The sequence below is a fragment of the Dunckerocampus dactyliophorus genome, chromosome 10, assembly GCF_027744805.1.
Source record: "Dunckerocampus dactyliophorus isolate RoL2022-P2 chromosome 10, RoL_Ddac_1.1, whole genome shotgun sequence".
NCBI classification, from domain to species: domain Eukaryota; kingdom Metazoa; phylum Chordata; class Actinopteri; order Syngnathiformes; family Syngnathidae; genus Dunckerocampus; species Dunckerocampus dactyliophorus.
Window position 1 is genome coordinate 5,038,402 of NC_072828.1, and position 21,776 is coordinate 5,060,177.

General features: G+C 40.9%; 1 protein-coding gene and 1 long non-coding RNA gene across 2 annotated transcripts; one reads left to right on the top strand and one right to left on the bottom strand.

Moving 5' to 3' along the window:
• Positions 1 to 705: 705 nt before the first annotated feature.
• On the top strand, positions 706 to 18,460 carry tomm70a (translocase of outer mitochondrial membrane 70 homolog A (S. cerevisiae)). The gene is made up of 12 exons (XM_054789274.1): positions 706 to 995; positions 4,586 to 4,759; positions 4,895 to 5,021; positions 5,124 to 5,233; positions 9,393 to 9,541; positions 9,618 to 9,825; positions 11,671 to 11,805; positions 11,884 to 11,991; positions 12,058 to 12,174; positions 12,242 to 12,339; positions 16,613 to 16,735; positions 16,819 to 18,460. The coding sequence occupies exons 1-12, from the start codon at positions 756 to 758 to the stop codon at positions 16,970 to 16,972; spliced, it is 1,743 nt and encodes a 580-aa protein (XP_054645249.1). The 5' UTR covers positions 706 to 755; the 3' UTR covers positions 16,973 to 18,460.
• Positions 17,817 to 21,743, bottom strand: LOC129188561 (uncharacterized). The gene is made up of 2 exons (XR_008572665.1): positions 21,684 to 21,743; positions 17,817 to 19,166 (listed from the first exon to the last, which is right to left on the bottom strand). It is a non-coding gene; the product is annotated as an uncharacterized LOC129188561 (long non-coding RNA).
• Between the last annotated feature and the right edge of the window lie 33 nt (positions 21,744 to 21,776).

The following is a 21,776-nucleotide window of genomic DNA, read 5'->3' on the forward strand; positions in this document are numbered from 1 at the left end:
AGGAGCTAATTGTTCTGTGTGAAGAAATTTAAAATAATTCATTTAATAAAATAAATACATACAATTAATTGAAATATAATAATAATGTATAGAATAATTTATTTACTGTATAAACAGGCGAGGAATAATTCAGATATTGTGTGCTTATTGTAGTTTGTTTTTTTTTGTCTGAAGAGGTATGGGACTGTGAATATTATTGACTGGAATTGCCTATTGTTTACATATTATTTGATACCAGTGCCATATAGGTACTTTGAATTGGCGCTGGTGCTTAAACCACTCACAAACCGGTACTTTAAAAATGGGAAACATACAAATTCGGAGTAAAAACAATGTCTTTTTTGTTACGGAATTCTGTCGCATGCAAGTTGAACAGAATAGTATCAGAAATACTTCAATAATATCAATAAAATTGGGAAATAAAATCCAAGAATGACAAGCTATATTCACAAACAGTCCCATCATAATGTGTTTATGAGTTAGGGAAAACAGGTAGCGACAAATCAGAATGAACAAAATCAAAATGGACCCGACTGTTCCAAGAAAACGTGTTTAGAGTAGACTAGAGTAGACTAGAGTAGACTAGAGTAGACAAATGAAGTCCATAATAACTACAGCTACCGTCATTCAATAGCCCATGGTTTCTAGCTGCGCACGCGTGACCTCGCGCAGCACAGGAAGCGGAAGAAGCCACAGTGGTCTCGCGCTGCCTGGCGCAGTGGTGCTGCTAACTAGCCGATCCTTGGTTGCTCGTCATGGCTGCCTCCAAGCCGATCGAGCCACAGTCCGGCAGCGGACTACCACGTTGGCAGCTGGCTCTGCTGGTGGGCACTCCTATCGTGCTGGGAGTCGGCGCTGTGTACTTATGGAATCGCAGGAGGACGAAGGAGAGGCGAGGGAAAGGCAGCGGGGAGCGGATAACACCTGAAGGAAGCGCCAGTCCGGAGCAGGGCCAAGACAGCGCCTCTCGGGCCAACCGAGAGCCGGAGAACATGGTACCTGACAACCCTTCCATTTCGATTCAACATGATACACGATCATAAACAGCCTGGCTTTGAACACAATTTGCTCCGTGTGGGCGCGGCCCTTGCCTCGCCTGCATGTGTCATTGCCGTTGAGGCGGCGTGCAGCCAAGGGCACCTGCCAGTGACAGCTACCTTCAGCAGACTAGGGAGGCCATGCTGTGCCGGTCTTACCATTTCTGGATTAAACCTCGGCCATGTGCTAATGCTAAGCTAACCTTACCAAAGAACTAGCGTTGCTAATTAGTCGCGGTGCTCGCGTCTGCGCCTCATTAAGCTCTAATGAGCTTTAATGCAGTTACATGCACTCATGAGAAACTTAATTGACAGGACAAAATTACAAAGTCAGGACAAAAGTCTTCCCGTTTTGGTTGTTTCTTCATTGAAAGTGAAGCACCAGGCAACCAAACGACTAGAAAGAGCTCTCAGTATGATGCAGTTAATCGTAGCAAGCAGCAACCACAATAATGAACACACTGCAAATCAAAATAGTACCTTTTATTGCACCTCATCTCATTTTATTCCAAGTCTTCCAAATGTTGTGGTTCCAGAGTGCACACAGTTTTCATTTTATTTATTTATATTTCATTTTATTTCTATAGCGCCAAATCACAACACGTTATTTGAAGGCACTTTATTAGTGGAGCAGGACCAGAACCACGCCCCTGAAGCCACATTTCACATACCAACAGGTAGCGCCAACCTGCGCTGTCCAAATCCAGTTGTGGCGGGCCACAGAAACACCGTGGATCCGCTGTAGTATTATGACGACGGCAACAGTAATGATCTGTTTCCAATATTACTGCCTCTGGTGACGCCACATTAAGAATGATCCATACAGTAATTCCTCGTTTATGGCGGTCAATAGGTCCAGACCCGGCTGTGGTGATTGAATTTCCATGAAGTAGGATTCCTTATTTATAAATGGAATATTTTGATAGTAAGAGTATATAAAGCCTGTTTACGTCCATCTAAATACAGTTTTTAACATTATTAGAGCCCTCTAGACATGACATAACACTCTTTTACGCCCCTATTAGCCATTATAGCAGACATAACAAGACAACATAAGACATAAGTTTCTTCTTGTTGTTCTGGTTTCTAGACAGTTTTTCCTGCGGTGGCTATTGTCTCAGCAGTGTTAACATTACTGACACCTAGTGACCAGTGTAGAAGACTACATAGCACGTGTCTTTCAGTGTGTTTTCTGAATGTCTTCTATATGAATTTTAGTTCATTCAGACATTGTTATGCTTGTTATTTAGACCAGGGGTGTACAAAGTGCGGCCTGTAGGCTATTTGAGGCCTCGTGGCTTTTTTTTTTTTTTCCATTGTCCCACGCCACATTCTAATAATATAATTTAACAGGAAAGTTGTTTTTTAAAAAAAGGCCACACGGTGGGTTGCTGAATGGCCACACAGTCATGAGATCGGGAAGACCTGGGTTCCAATCTCCGCTTGGGCATGTCTGTGTGGAGTTTGCATGTTCCCCCCATGCGTGCCTGGGTTTTCTCCTGTTACTCTGGTTTCCTCCCATGTTAGGTTAATTGGCGACTCTAAATTGTCCATAGGTATGAATGTGAGTGTGAATGGTTGTTTGTCTATATGTGCCCTGCCATTGGTTGACGACCAGTCCAGGGTGTAATCTGCCTCTTGCCCAAAGACAGCTGGAATAGGCTGCAGCATACCCCATGACCCTAGTGAGCAGCATAGAAAAGTAAAAAATGGAAATGGAAAAATCAGCAGTAATTTTAAGAATAAAATCAAAATCCATCCACCCATCCATCTTCTACCGCTTAGCCGAGATCGGGTCGCAGGGGCAACAACCTAAGCAGGGAGGCCCAGATTTTCCTCTCCCCGGCCACTTTGTCCAGCGGATCCAGAGGCGTTCTCACGCCAGTTGGGAGAGCCCAGCCACCCTACGGATTTTGGCAGCTTGTACCCACGATCTTGTCCTTTCGGTCATTACCCAAAGCTCATGACCATGGGTGAGGGTAGGAACGTAGATCAACCGGTAAATTGAGAGCTTTGCCTTTTGGCTTAGCTCTCTCTTCACCGCAACAGACCGATGTAGAGTCCGCATCACTGCAGACGACGCACCAATTCGCTTGTCGATCTCGCGTTGCATCCTTCCCTCACTCGTGAACAAGACCCCAAGGTACCTAAACTCCGCCACTTGGGGCAGGATCTCATCCCCGACCCGGAGATGGCATTCCACCCTTTTCCGGGCGAGAACCATGGACTCGGACTTGGAGTAAAATCAAAATGTCAAGAGAAAAAAATTGTAATGAGAAAAATGTATAATTTATTGATCATAACTTAATATTATAACTTAATAATTATTATTAGAACTTAATACTATGATGAAAAAATGACATCATTCTAGTAGCATAAAGTTGAAATATTAAAGAAAAAATACTATTTAAAAAAATATATACCGAGGCTGGATGAGTATATTTTCACTGTGTTGTGTTTTACCACTTTAATGTAAGGACCATTTTATAATGTAAGGACTATTTTACAATGCCCACTGACGACGTGCAGGTTCTGAGCGAAAAAAGACTAGAGGCACGTTCATTCTTGCACCCAGCTCGTATCAACCGTCAATTGCCAATCTCAACACACACAGCACACTTTCGGCCTTCAAAATAACACCGCTCTTTGTCACATTTGTCTAATTGTGTAAACAAAATAAGGGTGTCATAAAAATATCTTACATTAATAACGTGATATGAATGACATCTGTGACTCGGTCTTCCTTAATCACAAGAATGGGCATTACAGTTTGTTGAAGATTTTGTAGCAATATGTGCTGAGGCTGACATCCTATCAGAAAAGTTAGCTAAGCTACTGTACATCCATTTCTCAATGACTGGACAAAATGGGCCAATGATGTATTGCATCAATAAATGGAAGGATTTTTGTATTTCATTCACTAACCCAAATAGCACACACACTCTGGTAAAATAAAAAGTAAAAAATTGAATTGTAAAAAATTAAAACAGAATTGGGAGGGGGGGGGCATTTTCATAGAGTTTTGTTAAAAAAAAGTCATATATTCTAAATCAAACCACAAATTGATCAATAACCATGTCAAGTGATTAGTCCTACCCTAAAACTATTTTGCACAGCCATTTTTTCTAATTTTATTTTTATTGGATGGACTTTTATTGGATTAGGGACCTGACTCACAGAGAGTTCTTACAAAAGCCGAACAATATTGTTGGACATGCTGTGTAATAAAAAAGTACTTTGGTTGCATTATTTTTAATGCTTTGAAGAGCTGTTTTCATAACCATATGCTATTCCACAAAATCATGTTTATAACAAAAGCTTATTTAAAAAAAAAAAAAAAAAAAAAAGGTCGAATCGGAAGCCAAAAAATTGGGACATCCCGAGGATGCAGTCATAATTATGAGAAGGGGCTCCACAGGGGTGCTGAACTGGTGCCATATTTTTTGTTCAACTCTGGCTCCAAAAGCTTGCCCGGCTGAGTGCTGAACTGTTTGCAGGCCGAGTCCCTTTGTTGACCGTAATTGTACTGCTTCTCTCTCGCTCTATAGAGTCCTTTGGATCGGGCCCAAGCAGCAAAGAACAAAGGAAACAAGTACTTCAAAGCAGCCAAGTACGAGAACGCCATCCAGTGCTACACAGAAGCCATCGCCCTTTGCCCCACTGAACAAAAGGGTGACCTGTCAACGTTTTACCAGAACAGAGCGGCCGCCTATGAGCAGCAGGTTTGGAGCAAAGAATCATTAGGAGAGCCGGACCTAATGTTGTACTAATATTGTTGCCTCTTGAAATAGTGCGCATGTTGTCAATCTTTTCCTACTTTCACGCAGTTGTCCAATCTTTTCTGGCTTTGGTTGCAGAATAATTGGACAGAAGTGGTACAGGACTGCTCTCAGGCAGTGGAGCTCAATCCCCGCTACGTCAAAGCTCTCTTCAGGCGGGCCAAAGCGCTGGAGAAGCTGGACAACAAGAAGGAGTGCCTGGAAGGTAAACTTCTGGTGTCTGTATTATTTCACCCTTCATCGTGAATACAGGAAGATGAGGAAAGTGCCATATTTATGGTTGTTGGGATGCTTTTGACTTCACCAGATGTGACAGCGGTGTGCATCCTGGAAGCCTTCCAGAACCAGCAGAGCATGTTGCTGGCAGACAAGGTGCTCAAGCAGCTGGGAAAGGAGAAGGCCAAAGAGAAATACAAGGTATTATAACTCTGTTGGATGTTATGGACTACAGAACAGGAAGTTTATGAACTAGAGATGTAGGATTATGGTTTCACACACATGGGGGCGCCTTGTAACACACAAAAAACCCTCTCTGATGTGTTCTGGGCTCCCTGTAAGTGTGCACTAATTTAAAGACACTTGAGTTACCACTGGTGTACCCAGCATGCCTTGCAGGCACTTGCAAATAACAATGTTATGTGTTTGTTGTTAGCACGTTGTCATTGTTACCCACATACAATGGCAGTTCATTGTTGTTGTGTGTTAACCTGCCTGTTATGTGTTTGTTTACTGCCATTCTTTTTGATGACCATCTGTTCGCTGTGTTGTCAAGTTAGCTGGCTATAGCTTGCAAATGGAAGAGCTTCTTCCTCATGCAAGTTGCAGTGCATCCAACTATATGCGGTTACGTCGCCATCTACTGGATGGAGTTGGAAGGACAAGCATTCAGAACGGTCATTATAAAGTAAATGTGAGCAGATAGTGGCAAGTAAAAGCAAATACTTAAAAGTTACCGCTAAATCTTGCTGCATATCATTTTTAGTATGGCTACCGCAGTTGGTTTTAGAAATTAAATTAAATTAAAAATGACTAAATGGCACCAGCATCCCTTTTCAGTGTGTGGCCCTCAGGGGAAAATATTAGGACATCCTTGTTTGTTGACTGAAATGCATGGAACAATGTAGAACAGCACTGTCCAAAGTGCAGCATGTTCTAAAAATAGAATTTAACAAGAAAACTAAAAAATCAGCAAAAATTACAAAATCGGCAGCAATTTTTCCAATAATAGTGAGAGTATTCAGAGAAAAAAGTCGTATTTTTCAGAATAATGTAATAATGATGAGGAAAAATAACGTCATTTCAGTAACATCAAGTTGACGTATTAAAGGAAAAATATTTTTTTAAAGTCGTAATATGAGAGACAAGTAAAACAGTGATTAAAGTTGTAATTTTTGGAAAATTAGGTTGTGGAAAAAGTTATGTTACAAGAATAATGTCAAAATAAAGTCATAATTACGGGAAGAAAATTTGCTAGAAGAAAATTAATAAACCAGCGACCCTAATGAGGAGAAGCGGCATAGAAAATGGATGGAAAATTAATTTTTAAAAAAGCTAACAGAAATGTAATAAAAAAAAGCTGTAATTTACGAGAAAGTCAAAATATAAATTTATAAAATATAAAAGTCGTATCCAATATTCCCGCTAATATTTCAAGTGCCTGAGCATACACACAAACAACCTGAGCATCGATCGCTGTGCGCGCCTTCAGACGTGCACCCTGGTACAATCACACCTGTCCAAAACCTGAGAGCTTGAGGTAGTCCATCTTCCATCGTGTAGTATTTTGTATATTAGTGGGTTCAAAAGGTCAGCAATAGCAATAGGCCTGTGACAATAATCGATAAAACGATTAATCGAACGATAGGGAAAAAAAACGAGGTCGATAATTTTCACGCCTCGATAAATTGATATGTGCGACATGTACGTATGCATTTACTGGTCTTGCTGTAGCACAGGCTGGATTAGGGTTCACTCTGCGTGTGTCTGAGCGCATTGGTTGTATAGTCCAATTAAGGGAAAGGGTGAGCCTCCTGTTAGCTATTCAGTGTCTTTGTCACAGTACGTGGAGGCAGGGCCTTGCTACATAGTGACTGAATACACTGAGTGCTAGCAGGCAGTTAGCAAGCAAATGCTAATATGAATGAAAGCACAAAAGTGATCATTTCTAAGCCGAATGCCACAGTTCCAGTGTGGATGTGCTGGGGCGTTTGATCCGCAAAGTGAATGTATAGTGCCGGGTGGCGTGAGGTCGCAATACCCAGGGTAAGTGATGTGGTGACACCCCGCGATTCGTAAGTGCTATACTGTAGTAGGGATCTTCTGTGCCTCACACAGATACACTACACTTGAGTACCATCTAGTGGCTCAAATGTGACATGAGACAGTGATCATTGAATGATAAACTTAAATGATAATACGGTGTTTTAAAAAAAAGGTCTAAATTATCGATTATCGTCAATAATTTATAGCTCAATTATCAACCAGCAAAATTTGTTATCGTGACAGGCCTAGTCAGCAAGGATTATTACACAATGTAGCTTTCTTTTTTGCCCACCTCAAACAAACAAGCCGTGGAACTATCTCATCCAATTCACGATCTGAATCTTGTAAGAAACACCTAGTGTATCATTTCATTTTCCATTTCTTTTCTTTTTTACCATTTATTTTGTTAATTATGCATACTTTTATTTCCTTTTTGTTTTGCAGCAGCCTGTTCTGGCACTGTTTCATTCTGGAAATGTACTTGAAAGTGATGCCACATTTGCTGTATGTGTTAACTTTTATATAAATAAAAAAAATAATAATAATAATCTCAACCGAATAAAAAAACACCCCCTCCCGGTCCCTTCGGCATCACTCGCTCAAACTCTGTGTAACACTTCCTGTATTTGGTAAGTCCGACCACCATAACAAAAGCATGCCAGTACCACATGCACGGTTAATCCACTCATTTAGTCCTCACTTTTCACTCAGAAAACTGTCTTAGAGCAGCACTTTCTCATTTGCGACAGCCAGTCCACCTCAAAAAGACCTTTTTTTTTTAAAACTTTAGCTTGGTGAGTGGATGTGGTGCTGCCCGTTCGTTTTGCTGTAGTACAGCGTTGGTAAGCAGCATTTAGCTCCTTTAACTCCCCTGCACCAACGTTGGAAATGCATCAGACTTCAGCAACACTTAGGCGGATAGTCCAGCTTCGTATTGGCCCCTGTTCGCAAAACAGTCCCATATGAAGGAAAGTTGGCAGATGAGCAAATGTTTCCCTTGCTGGCCGGTAATCAGCAACTCCAACCACTTCTGCCTGATCCTTGCCTCTTTAGGCACACCCGAACCAACATTTCCTGGGAGCTATACATGCTAACACGGTGAACAGAGCAGAGCAGAGCATTGACGTCAGTGGAGAAAAAAGCAATAATTTTACAAGAATAAAGTCAAAATATTAGGAGAAATAATTTGCAATTTTACGAGAATAAACTCACAGTATTATGAGGAAAAATGTCATTTTAGATGCATAGAGTGGAAATACTAAGAAAAAATGTGCAAAATGTTACAGTATGTTCTGAGAATAATGTCAAAATATAATGGGAATAAAGTCAGAATTGAGAAGAAAATTTACCAGAAGAAATTTGAAATAGAAAACTGCTTTAATTTTATGAGAATAAAGTCAAAATATTAAGAGAAAAAATATTAAGAGAAAAAAAAGTCCTATTCTAACAAGAAAAAAGTCACAATTTACAAGAATAAACTCGTAATATTATGAGGAAAAATGTAATATTTATAGCGTAGTTTTTTTTTTTTTTAAACATTATGAGACACAAAATAAAACAATTTTTGGAAAATGTAGTAATATTTGGAAAATTTCGTATTTTATTATTACAACAATGTCAAAATATTTTGGAAATAGTCATAATGACAAGAAGACAAATTACCAATAGATAGTTGAAATTTGACCAAAAAAACCCCAGCAGAAATGGAAAAAAACAGCTGTAAATTTATGAGAATAAAGTCAAAATATTGAGAAAAAAGTTGTATTCTAACAAGAAAGAAAGTTAGAGTACAACTACAACAATACAACAATATTATGAGTTAAAATAGTGTCATTTTAACAGAATAAAGTTGAAATATTACAAAAAAACATTTTTATATTGTGACAACACAAAATTAAGTAGTCATTTTTGGAAAATTAGGTTGGGGTTATAATATGGGAATAAAGTCGAACTATGTAAATAAAGTCATAATGTTCCGAAAATAAATGTACAAGAATTAAGAAGAAAAAGTAAAAAAAAAAAAAAAAAAACTTTTTAAACCTCAAAAATGTGGGGGGTGTGGGGGCGGGGAGGGGGGGGGGGGGGGGAAAGCAAAGCTGATACTAATAATAGGCTTTTTCGCCTACAGTATATGACACAGGTGAGTTGCAGATTTGTCTTTACAACATATCAAAGTGGCAAAGTTGCATCCTTTCATTTTTCACTATGTGGCCCTCCTTAGAGATGTCACGGGGAGTAATACACCGTGGTCATCTACAACCATGCTTTTGCATTCTGTTTGTGTGAATGCAACCATTTTTCCACGCTCTTGCAGAACCGTGAGCCGATGATGCCTTCTCCCCAGTTCATCAAGTCCTACTTTGGTTCTTTCACTGATGACATCATTTCACAGCCCCTGCAGAAGGGCGAGAAGAAAGACGAGGACAAGGACAAGGAGGGCGAGGCAGCCGAGGTCACCGCCAGGTCTGACAATATCTGACCCGTAATGTCATCTTTATGGTCGGGTGTTTGCTCATTCGGTCCACTGCGCCCTCCTCAGCTCCGGCTACCTGAAGGCAAAGCAGTACATGGAGGAGGAGAACTACGACAAGATCATCAGCGAGTGCACCAAGGAGGTGGATTCGGCGGGTCGATACACCGCCGAGGCGTTGCTGCTGCGCGCCACCTTCTACCTGCTGATTGGCAATGCGACTGCCGCTCAGCCCGATTTGGACCGGGTCATCAACATGCAGGAGGCCAACGTCAAGGTACGGCTCTTTAATGGTATCACAGTGAGAACAACTGGACGGCTTTAATTATCATTTAGAAGTTTTCCTCAATGCTAATGAAGTGAGGTCAAATGGGGTGCACAACTTAGCTGCAACCAGCAGAGGCGCAGTTGAGTCGGCCTCAACTAGTTTGCTGTGGAAAGACATGGCGCCAGGGGAAGTTTACAGATACATCCACACAATGGCACCACTCCTCTGGCGTGGAAAGAGGAGTTGTTGATCAAGGAACTTGATCTCGTTGTAAATGTGCTGAAAAAGAGGCACAAACATGCTATTGTATCAAATGTAGGACTTTTCCTCAAAAGTTAGCTACATTTTATCTCACTAAAACAAACAAAAAAAAATCTGTCAATCTTTCCATATTTTATCATGGTTGGCGCCGCTCAAAGTCCGGACCGAGTAGTAATTACATCCAGACTCGCCTCTACCTTTTATCTTTTAGTTAGGACTAGTTGTTTATTTATTTATCACACATCCTTTTTGCATCACACGTTCTGACACACTGACAGGTAGGTGACTGAGTCCCAATGAGGCTTGCGTGTAATGAGCAGTCATTTAATGAAGATTAAGAAACATTTACCTTTTAGATCCCGTTCTGTAAAACATGGCGAGACCCACCCCGGTGGCATCGAGGATGCATGGATCTTCACTTTGCAGTGTGCAGTGGGAGCTGACGGCTGCACGGACAGCTTATGACTGCTTTGGGGGCGGTGTGGACGTCTCGGGAGCAACCGCTGCTGCTCAGTGACAACACACAAACTGCCCAACAATACATATTTTCACTTTGAAGTCCCCAAAAACCTGAAAACTCTCCAATGATGCCAGAAAAAGTAACTAGATTTATGCACAGAGAAAGGCGGGGCAGGACACCCTCCTCAGGAGCGCTGACACTCACAGGAGTGAGACATCCGCATCAACATACAAAGAACAGCGCAAATCCAGTCTATCGATAGGAATAATATTTTAATATCAAAAATCGCCCAGCCCAAGATAGAGAAATATGCAAATGGGGAGGAATTGGCAAACCACTTGTGAGGGCTTTAGTTTGAAGTAGCTGTCTTCCTCCAGTGCACTAGCATTTGTCTTCACTCCAATAGAAGATGAAATTGTTAAACTTATTTCTTGCTCTCATAGTATTAAGAATTCGTGTAGAACTTGCCCTGAAAAAGGGTTGGTCCTAACACAGGAAAGTGGGAGGATGCTGCCCAAGACGTTAGTTAGAGCAAGACACTACACCGCACGAAAGGGTCACTGCGGCTGCAATAATGCTAGCCACAGGTGATCGGCGCTGAAAGGCATTTATGGCAATCACGCACGATACTCATCGGTAGTCCCTAGTTTTTACTAATAGACCTAAGACTACCGCGAAACAGCCAGTATTTATTTAATTAATTAATTTCTGAAAATCGCGAGGGAGCGATAATTGAACCTCGATATTGCAAGGGACGACTGTACACTTCCATTTTTTGTAATAGTGTCATGTGACTGTACACTTCATTGGCTGGCTGCGAGACAGGATCGATGAATTCAGTCTGTGTGGTTTTTAAACATCAAATTTATTTGCACTGAAATTTTATAAACTGATTGTCAAAAGAGGAAAGTGGTTGTTTTTGTTTTTTTTAAACACATGCATTTTGCTTACACATTTTTATTCAATGAAATTTTCAGCATAAAATCGTGTTAAAAATATTAGTTTACAAAAATCAAATGCATTAGATTCAATGTCTAAAAAACAACTTAAGAACCTACCTGTATTTCTAGGATGGTGCCTTCAAGTACCAAAATGGCCTCAAACGGCTGTGATGTGTTCTTTGTCGTCCGCAGCTGCGAGCCAACGCACTCATCAAGCGTGGCAGCATGTACATGCAGCAGCAGCAGCCACAGCTCTCCACGCAAGACTTCAACATGGCGGCAGAGATCGACACGCGCAACCCTGACGTGTATCACCACAGGGGGCAGGTACGTAGCCTGCTGTTGGAAAGCTCTTGTAGGAGAGATGTCATGTGATTGGAAGCCTCCCTGCCATTTGCCCCGCAGCTGAAGATCCTGCTGGACCAGGTGGATGAGGCGGTGGGAGACTTTGACGAGTGCATCCTTCTAAGGCCCGACTCTGCTCTCGCCCAGGCGCAGAAATGTTTCGCCCTTGTAAGTCTGTCAGGATTTTTCATCGGCATTTGGAACCATGAGACGAGGTGCTTTTGTGCCTTTCAGTATAGACAAGCATACACCGGCAACAACACGTCGCAAGTCCAGATCGCCATGGACGGCTTTGAGGACGTGATCAGAAGGTTCCCCAAGTGCGCCGAGGGCTACGCACTCTACGCTCAGGTAGGAACGAGCTTGTCCTTTGTGTCCCGCTGCTGCATGGTGTCATAACACCTGGGCTGCTTTTCAGGCTTTGACGGATCAGCAGCAGTTTGGAAAAGCAGATGAGATGTACGACAAGTGTATTGAACTGGAACCAGACAACGCTACTACATATGTACACAAAGGGTGAGACGTGTATCTCTTACGCTGCCAGTCATGCACTTATAGGACACCATCATTTCATAAGTTTTTATGGGCAACGGTCAAAAGAGGCAATATCCTATCCTATCCTATCCTATCCGCTGCTGTTCTTTTATTGGCACACGCCACATTCTAAAAATCTAATTCTACAAGAAAAAAAGGGAAAAAATCAGCAGTCATTTTACAACAAAGTCAAAATATTAAGAGAAAAAAGTTCTAACAAGAAAAAGTCACAATAACGTAATATGAGGAAATTTAATGTTATTTTAGCCACATAAAGTTGAAATATTAAAGAAAGTACTAGTAGAGGATGCAGGATATCTTTTTTTTTTGTTTTCCCCCATACAGATACCGATGACTTTCAGCTTCACAAGACCGATATACCGATTCTTTGTATCTTTTTATAATTTTGAATTAACTGTCGTTTGTGCACACCTGGAGGTAAGAAGGACAGGAGCAAATTAGGATTTGACCTACTGTACCTGTTGTCCTAATATGATGACATTACTACTACCACATCACTACTATCACGAGAACCAGAGTATAGAGCGTGGCCCGGCAACGTGCACTACATTTGGGCACACCCTCTGAGTAGCTGGTGTGACGCCACTGAGGTCTCTGGCAAACCTCTGCACTTGCATTGACAAGGTTTTTTCTGTGTGCTATGGGGTATTTTTCCCTCCTCATCGTGGAGCATTTGGTAGAACTAGCATGCAAAATGTCTTCCTCTAAAAGTGAATGTTTGTTTACAAGTGAGCTCAGGGGAAGTTACGACAAGCTATTAAAGTCACAGGCAGGAGAAAATAAGAGTGCTTGATTTGCTCATCCGCACAGTGTGGGTAATCTCGCCTCATTGGAGCATTTTTTTTTTTTAATTATCGGTTATCCAAGCTACTTTTAATGTTATTGGATTTATCGGGATAAAGTCATAATTCCTTGATATTGGCGATTACTGGGCACCCCTAAAAGAAATACTTTTTTTGTGATATTTTGAGAAACAAAAACACTGAATTAAGTTGTGAAGAATTAGGTTTAAGAAAAAGTTAACGTTATGAGAATAAAGTAAAAATATTACGGGAATAAACTCACAATTACGAGAAGAAAATTTACAATAAGAAAGTTGAAAGAGTTAGAAATTTAAAAAAAGAGCAACAGAAATGAACAAAACAGATGTAGTTTTACAAGAATAAAGTCAGTGTTAACAGAAAAAAGCTGAAATTTTATGACAATAAACTTGTTGTACAGTATATAATAGGAAAAATGTCATTTTACCAGCATAGAGTTGCATATTGGCATCAGCTCTTTCACCTATTTTTTTCTTTTTCTTGTTTTTCTTCTTTTCTTGTCACAATTGAGACTTCATTCACATATTTTGAGTTTCTTCTTGTAACAAACTTTTTTTCACAACCTCATTTTCCAAAAATTACACCAATTACAAAAATATCCATCCAGAGAGGCGGGGTACGCCCTGGACTGGTGGCCAGCCAATGGCAGGGCACATATAGACAAACAAGCATTCACACTCACATTCATACCTATGGACAATTTAGAGTCTCCAATTAACCTAACATGCATGTTTTTGGAATGTGGGAGGAAACCGGAGTACCCGGAGAAAACCCACACACGCACGGGGAGAACATGCAAAATCTGGACTGTGGACTGTGTGGCCAACATGCTAAACACTAGGCCACCGTGCGGCCCACTTAGAAAATATATAATTTCAAAAACATAGTAAATTCTGTAATGTTTTTATTTAATATTTCAACTTTATGCCACTAAAATGATGTTATTTTCCCCCTTAATGTTGTTATTCTCATTACAAATTTTTCACGTTAGGTTACAACTTTTTTCTTTTAATATTTGGATGTAATTCTTGTAAAATTACTGATCATTTTTCATTTCTTGCTGGGGTTTTTTTCCCCCCTTGTTTAAATCTTTTTTTTTTTAATGTGCCGCGGGACGCACTTTGGACACCCTGTCATAATTCCTCAATTGCCGGTCCAATATTTATTGTGCAGCACTCATATATATTTTGATGAGGGCTGTCAAAAATAGAGCCTTAATGGCGGTAACTAATTTATTTCATGAATAGGTTAAATTTGTTAGCATAATTAACGCATACGCTTTATGACAAGCCACATGTCACTGTGATGACAACAGACAGCAGCACAGTGTAGTTCCCCACAAAGTCACTGTCATGTAACCTGAGCGGTACAATTCCAGCAACATACAGACCCTTTCCAAAAAATTAGAATGTCATGGAAAAAATATTTAATTTCCATAATTCCATTCAAAAACTTAAACTTTCATAGATTATAGATTCAGGGCCCACAATTTAAACGATTTCAAGTGTTTGTTTATTTTTATGTAATTTGGGCTTCCAGCTCATAAAACCCACGAAAACAGGAATTCAAAAAATTACAATACTGTGAAGAAATCACCATTTACTTCTCAGTTTTTGCAAGAAAAAAAAGAAAGAAATTAGGATCACATCAAATCAATCAAAATATGGTACTTTCAAAACGATATGTCAATCTTCAATACTTGGTTGGGAATCCCTTTGCCTTAATCACTGCCTCGATGCCACGTGGCATTGAAGCAATCAGCCTGTGGCATTGCCTGGGAGTTATGGAAGCCCAGATTTCCTTGATGCTTGCTGTCAGCTCTTCTTTGTTGTTGGGTCTGGTGCCCCTCATTTTCCTCTTGAGAATACCCCATAGATTCTCAATGGGGTTTAGGTCCGCTGAGTTGGCTGGCCAGTCAAGCACTGTGATGGCATGGGCATCAAACCAGGTTTTGGTGCTTCTGGCGGTATGGGCAGGGGCCAGGTCCTGCTGGAAGATGAAATCTGCATCTCCATACAGATCCTCAGCAGAAGGAATCATGAAGCCCTCTAAAACATTCTGGTAGACTGTTGCGGTGACCTTGGATTTAAGAAAGAGTTTACCAACACCTGCACCAGACATTGCACCCCAAATCATGACGGACTGTGGATATTTCACACTGGACCTCAGGCAGCTTGGATTCTGTCACCCATCTTCCTCCAAACCCTTGGACCTTGATTCCCAAATGAAAGGCACACTTTACTTTCATCGGAAAAGAGGACCTTGGACCACTGGCCAACAGTCCAGTCCTTCTTCTCCTTGGCCCAGTGGAGACGCTTCCTACGTTGGCTCAGGTTCACAAGTGGCTTGACCTGAGGAACCCCACAGTTGTAGCCCATCTCCCGGATGCGTCTGAATGTGGTGGTTTTTGAAGCTGTGACTCCCGCCTCATTGCACTCTTTCTGGATCTCTGCCAGATTCCTGAATCTTCCCTGTTTGATAATCCGCTGAAGCCCACGGTCATCTCTTTTGCTGGTGCATCTTCTCCTGCCACATTTTGCCCTTCCTCTAGACTTTCCATTGATATGCTTGGACACAGCACTCTGTGAACAATCAGCCTCCTTAGCTATGAACTTTTGTGGCTTACCCATCCTATGGAGGGTGTCAATGATGGTCTTCTGGCCAGTTGTCATGTCTGCAGTCTTCCCCATATTGAACCCAACTGAGACAATTGAACCAAACTGAAGCAATTTAAGGACACCTGGGGAAGCCTGTGCAGGTGATTTGAGTTTAGTAGATGATTAGTGTGTGACACTCAGTTTAAAACATTCATGCCCTGCAACATTTGGGCTGATTTCTTCACAGTATTCTAATTTTTTAAATTCCTGTTTTCGTGGGTTTTATGAGCTGGAAGCCCAAATTACGTAAAAATAAACAAATAAACACTTGAAATCGTTTAAATTGTGGGCCCTGAATCTATAATCTATGAAAGTTTAACTTTTTGAATGGAATTATGGAAATCAAACAACTTTTCCATGACATTCTAATTTTTTGGAAAGGGTCTGTACATGTATTTCCAACTCACAAACGCGCCTTTTGTCCCTTTGTCGTCGGAACAACACTTCCTCGTTGTCTTTTCACGACCGCGAGATGCATTCAGGGACACTTCGAACATCACAAGATCATCTTTATATGCATCTAAATAAACGGAAAGATGAAGAAAAACAATAAGTGGATATTCTTATCACTCACTTTGTAACTCTAATTGCGCAAGTACAATTTGCTGCATTTCAGTATGCTCGGAAATATGCTCGGAAATCCCAGAAAATTCACTCAACTATTAAGAAAAAAAAACTACAGGTGCGACATACACTTGGGGAAAATGCAGTAGTTTTAAATTGGATCTGAACTGCTGAGTATTTATGTGTGTGCAGGTTATTACAGCTTCAGTGGAAGCAAGACCTGGACTTGGGTCTGGACCTCATCAGCAAGGCCATTGAGATTGACAACAAGTGTGATTTTGCCTATGAAACAATGGGAACCATCGAAGTTCAAAGGTGAGATTGAACCAAGTGTCTGCGTGTCTCCGTGCGTGCGTGCGTGCCTGATAAATAAATGAACCTGCATAAATTCTTTCCAGGGGCAATCTGGACAAAGCGATAGAGATGTTCAACAAGTCCATCAACCTAGCCAAATCAGAGATGGAGATGGCCCACTTGTACTCGCTATGTGACGCCGCATACGCCCAGACGGAGGTCGCCAGGAAGTACGGGCTCAAACCCCCGACGCTGTAACTCCAGACGCCTGCCAGCCCGGGTGATCCTTTGCTGAACCTAAATGTGTTAAACATGCAACTGTCTTGACTCGCATTGGTTTGTTTCAATGGGGGGGGGGGAGCGCTGGATTGTAAGATTGAAAAAGCATAATGATATGATGAAGCTTGGAAATATATGCAGCATTGTGTTCGGAATGCATACTTACTTTTCACAAAGACGGGAATGGTCTTATCATGGACGCCTGTTTCCACCACTGAAAGGAAAAAAAATATCCCAGTTGTAGGTCATAATTATCAGATAAAATGTCATAATTAAGAGTCATAATTATGAGATAAAAAGTTGAAATTACGAGATAAAAGTCATAATTACAAGAAGTCATAATTGCGAGATAGTCGAAATTGCGAGATAAAAATGAGATAAAAAGTCATAATTATTGGGTGAAAAGTCGAAAGTATGAGAAATTGAAATTACGAGAAGTCAAGGAAAGTCGTAATTATGAGATAAGATGTCAAACTGCGCATGTGCATCGTGCCATGTGACAAAGGCTCCAGTGAAGAAGGCAGCGCGTGGAGTTGATATGTCATCATTCCACCTTTTTAATCTTGTAATTATGACTTTTTAATGTCATAATTATGACATTTTATCTCATGATTTAGCATTGGGATATTTTTTTTCTTTCAGTGGTGGGAACAGGCTCCTTCCATATCTTATGGCTGTAAAGTTTGAAGACCATACTTTGACACGTCCCACGATGATGCTACCTTTACCATATCAGTTCCACATGTAAAAGTAAGGTCTAGTCCGTGTAATGTCTGTGTTTGTAATGCTGGGGTTGATTCATGGATAAAGGGCCTCTGTGGAATTTAGCGTCGGAACCAGGAAGTGTTTTTTTTTTTTTTTTTTTTTTTAAACATGGGATTGCCTGTTTTTTTTTTATATATATATTTTTTTTGTGCAGCATGTTCTCAACTTTCTAAATAAATGTAAATGCAATGCAACACTAGGAGAACCTTCAGTATCAGACTGACCCAAATAAGGAAACAAGTTTTTTTGTCTTAAAAGCTTTTGCAAATGTTGAACGGCCCTTAGAAAGCGGATACATTGCTAACACAATTTCAGTGCTCTAGTACAATTTCTTTTTCATTTCATGTTCTCCAGGGGCAGCCCTGCTTTCTTTACTTCTCTCACAACCTGAGACTTTGTTTGTAGCCTACATGCAGCCCTCACAAGCTCTTCTTATGCAAGTGTATGATTTGGTTCTCATGTAGCCTATGCACACAGAAGAAAATTAGCCGCTACACAGTATGGTTTAATTTTTTTTTTATTTTTTTTACCATTACTTGTACCCAAGAACCAAATCATGCATTTGACATCCTCTTGATTTTACAGACAGGCACAAACCTCACATTACAAACTTTTGACTGACAAATTCCACGTGACATTCTTCATCAATATGTATGGTGACCAAAGTGAAATTGAATCCTAATAAAGTTATGATTCCTGGAAGGATGTCTTGAATTCCCGTACTTGTACTTAGCATTGAGTAACACTTCTTTCTTCAAGTACATACTGTTTGAAAAATATGTTTAGCATATAAACCCCTGGCAATTTCACGACTTCACTATCACTTTTTCAATAATCATGCTGTTTTGTGGATGAATACAGCCTGTCAAGAAATAGGCATATTGGAGCAAATGTTACATGATATTTGCCTAAATTAAGCATTTTCAAGCATGAAAATGGCGAAATGAACTAAAACACAAATATAAGCCATTCAGAAGACATGTTGTACTATGAAGTGTTGTGCACTGGTCACTTGGTGTCAGTAATGTTGGATGAGACACACAAGCACCAGACTTGATCACCGGAACAACAGGCTTTTATTGCAGGTGTGAATGATCTCGCAGCCGTAACCCACGGCAAGCTAAAAGTCAACTCTGAAACCCTGGTGTCACTTCCTGTCTGTTCTCCACTCCTCTCCCCTGGCACTGGAACACAATTGCAGCAAGACACACGAGCATGACTTTTAGGCTGCGTTCCAATAGCAGTATGAATTGTCCTCATTGACTTCTCCTCGGCACTTGATATGACATCATTGCCGACATCATACGGAGGCCACTTGCAGAGCCAAGGGAGAGTGGAAATATTAAATGGAACGCACCTTCCCTTGTTCACTTTGAGCCCAAGCAATCATGCTTGACCCAGGGGCGCCCTAAAGGTGGGAAAAGTTAGGTCAATTCCAAGGCCAGTAAATAGGTCAAATAATTTTGCTGTCTGGTTGTGATTTTTTTATTTTTAAATATCGTCAGAAAATCTCTTGTATTTGGTAGTAAAAGTTAAATATCTACATTCACCAGAAGTAATCTTCCACCCTGCTCTTAACTGCGGTTGCCTGTTGGTGCAGAGCAGAGTGAAACTGTGCAGCCGGGGCCAAGTAAAACTAGAAAAGCACTCGGAGAGCGCAGACCTCCGCCAAGCGCCATAGTTCCCCCCATTTTGTGTTACAACATAAATAGTAGTCCTACATTTATTTTATGTACATATTGAGAGTCCTTGACCATGAAAACATACCATTAGCAATTGGATTCATGATATCAATATTAGTATCACGATCTGTGGAGCTGTCGAGTTCTTGACCCCCAGTTTGCACAGAGACAGTGGTGGAAAGTAAAAGTCCTTTAATATAGCAGGTGCAGTACTTGTGCAGGGATAAACAACAAAAAGCAACAAAGTGGGAAAAAGGCTCTGAAAAAAACACACTGTAGTCCTCGGCAGTAGCAACAGGGCAGAGAAACATTCATGTGACAGCACGAGCGTAGAGAGATGTAACAATGAACCAGCGCCGTACCTGAGACGACGCTGGGCTTTTAACCTCCACTGATTGCAATGGCAAACTCCACCTGTGTACCACTCCACATGGCTGCAACTTTCCCCCGGCAGGAAGTGCAGCACTCCATCCATCCATTTTCTATGCCGCTTCTCATTAGGGTCACAGGGGCAGCTGACTTCGGGCGACAGGCGGGGTACACCCTGGACTGGTGGCCAGCCAATGACAGGGCACATATAGACAAACAACCATTTCCACTCACATTCATACCTATGGACAATTTAGAGTCTCCAATTAACCTAACATGCATGCTTTTGGAATGTGGGAGGAAACCGGAGTACCCGGAGAAAACCCCCCCACACACGGGGAGAACATGCAAACTCCACACAGAAATGCCCAAGGGAGAATGAAACCCAGGTCTTTCCGATCTCCAGACTGTTACCGTGTGGCCAACATGCAAACCACTAGACCACCGTGCGGCTGCAGCACTCCAAAACATCACAATTAGTTCAGTGGCTATTTAAAAAAAAATGCACTTTCTGTAATGGCGGCTTTCTTCTGGATCTAGCTCCATAGCTTTTGAAGATACAACAAATCCGTTTGCACACTCCAGATTCCAGTGTCTTGGTTACACAGTATATAAAGGTGTTTGTTGCATGTTTAGAGCTTCATTTCTTGTCTTCCTATGAGAACAAATTCCAAAGGTCCCCTATTTTTTTCATATTCTGGATCAAAGTATCCGGAATTTTTCCATTATCTGGATCAGTCTTTGATATTTTGTAGAACCTGTATTTTTTTTCTAAGTGCTCTGACCATTTTTTGGGAGTTATATGCACAAATGCCCAAGATCTCGCAATGTTAAAGAATCCTTTAAAAAAATTCCTGGATCCAGACAGATCACCCCCAAAACTTAATGACTTCTTCCATATGCCAATTGCGTCAATTCCTGAAAATTTCATCCAAATCCATTTAGTTATTTTGAACACAAACAAAAACATAACCAGGATGGTTAGGTATGAAACAGAAAACAGGTGATGTCAACATTACAATATATGGACAAAAAAATGGAGAGAGTAAAACAATTCAAACATCTTGGACTGTGGTTTGATGAAATGTGCCCCTGGAAGACATATATATGTCAGTAAGATGGAAACAAATTGCAAGAAGATGCTAAACCTCATGAAGTCAGTTTCACGCTACGACTAACTGTAGGGCATATACAGGGCCTTGATCAGGGAAAGTACTGTATAGACTGGGTGTTTTGTATATGGAGCTGCGTCTAATGCCCCTCTGGAGAAAATGGACAAAGTACAGTACAGCGCTGTAAGGATTAGTATTGGGGCAGTTAAAACGAGTCCTACAAATGCATTTTTAGTTGAAGCTGGAGAGTTGCCCTTAAGTTTAAGGCGAATGAAATTACCTCTCGTGTACTGGTCAAAGTAAAAGGGTTCAGGGGTGGAATGGCACGGAAGTGTGCTGGCAGATGGATGGGAATTCAGACAAAAACTAAAATGTAGGGGCTTTGGATGGACCATTGAAAATGCAGCTGCTCAGTTTGGATTGAAAAGTGTGGAATGTAGTCCTACTTAGGCCTGTCACAATAATCGAACGCTAAAAAAACATAACCAGGTCGATAATTATGACATGTGCATGTATGCGTGTGTGTTTCGTTTGCTCGTCTCTCTGTGCCACACACGCTGGATGACAAGAAGGTTCACTCTGCATCTGTCTATGTGCGTTGCTTCTATGAATAAAGTTGTTATCCATCTGAGAAGATCAAATACATTGTTTTGGTGCCTAACTGTTTCCCAAGTATATTAGTGCTTGTGTGAATGTATAAACTAGGGGCATTAACTTAAACTTATTTGTAGAAAGACGCTTTATGAAAGTAAGTACACTTACTTGTATTCATTTACAGCGAAGCCTTAACACATCCAATATGGCAGCGACGTTGACGTACGGCTCAGCACTCGGTGCGGTGTTTATATATGTCTA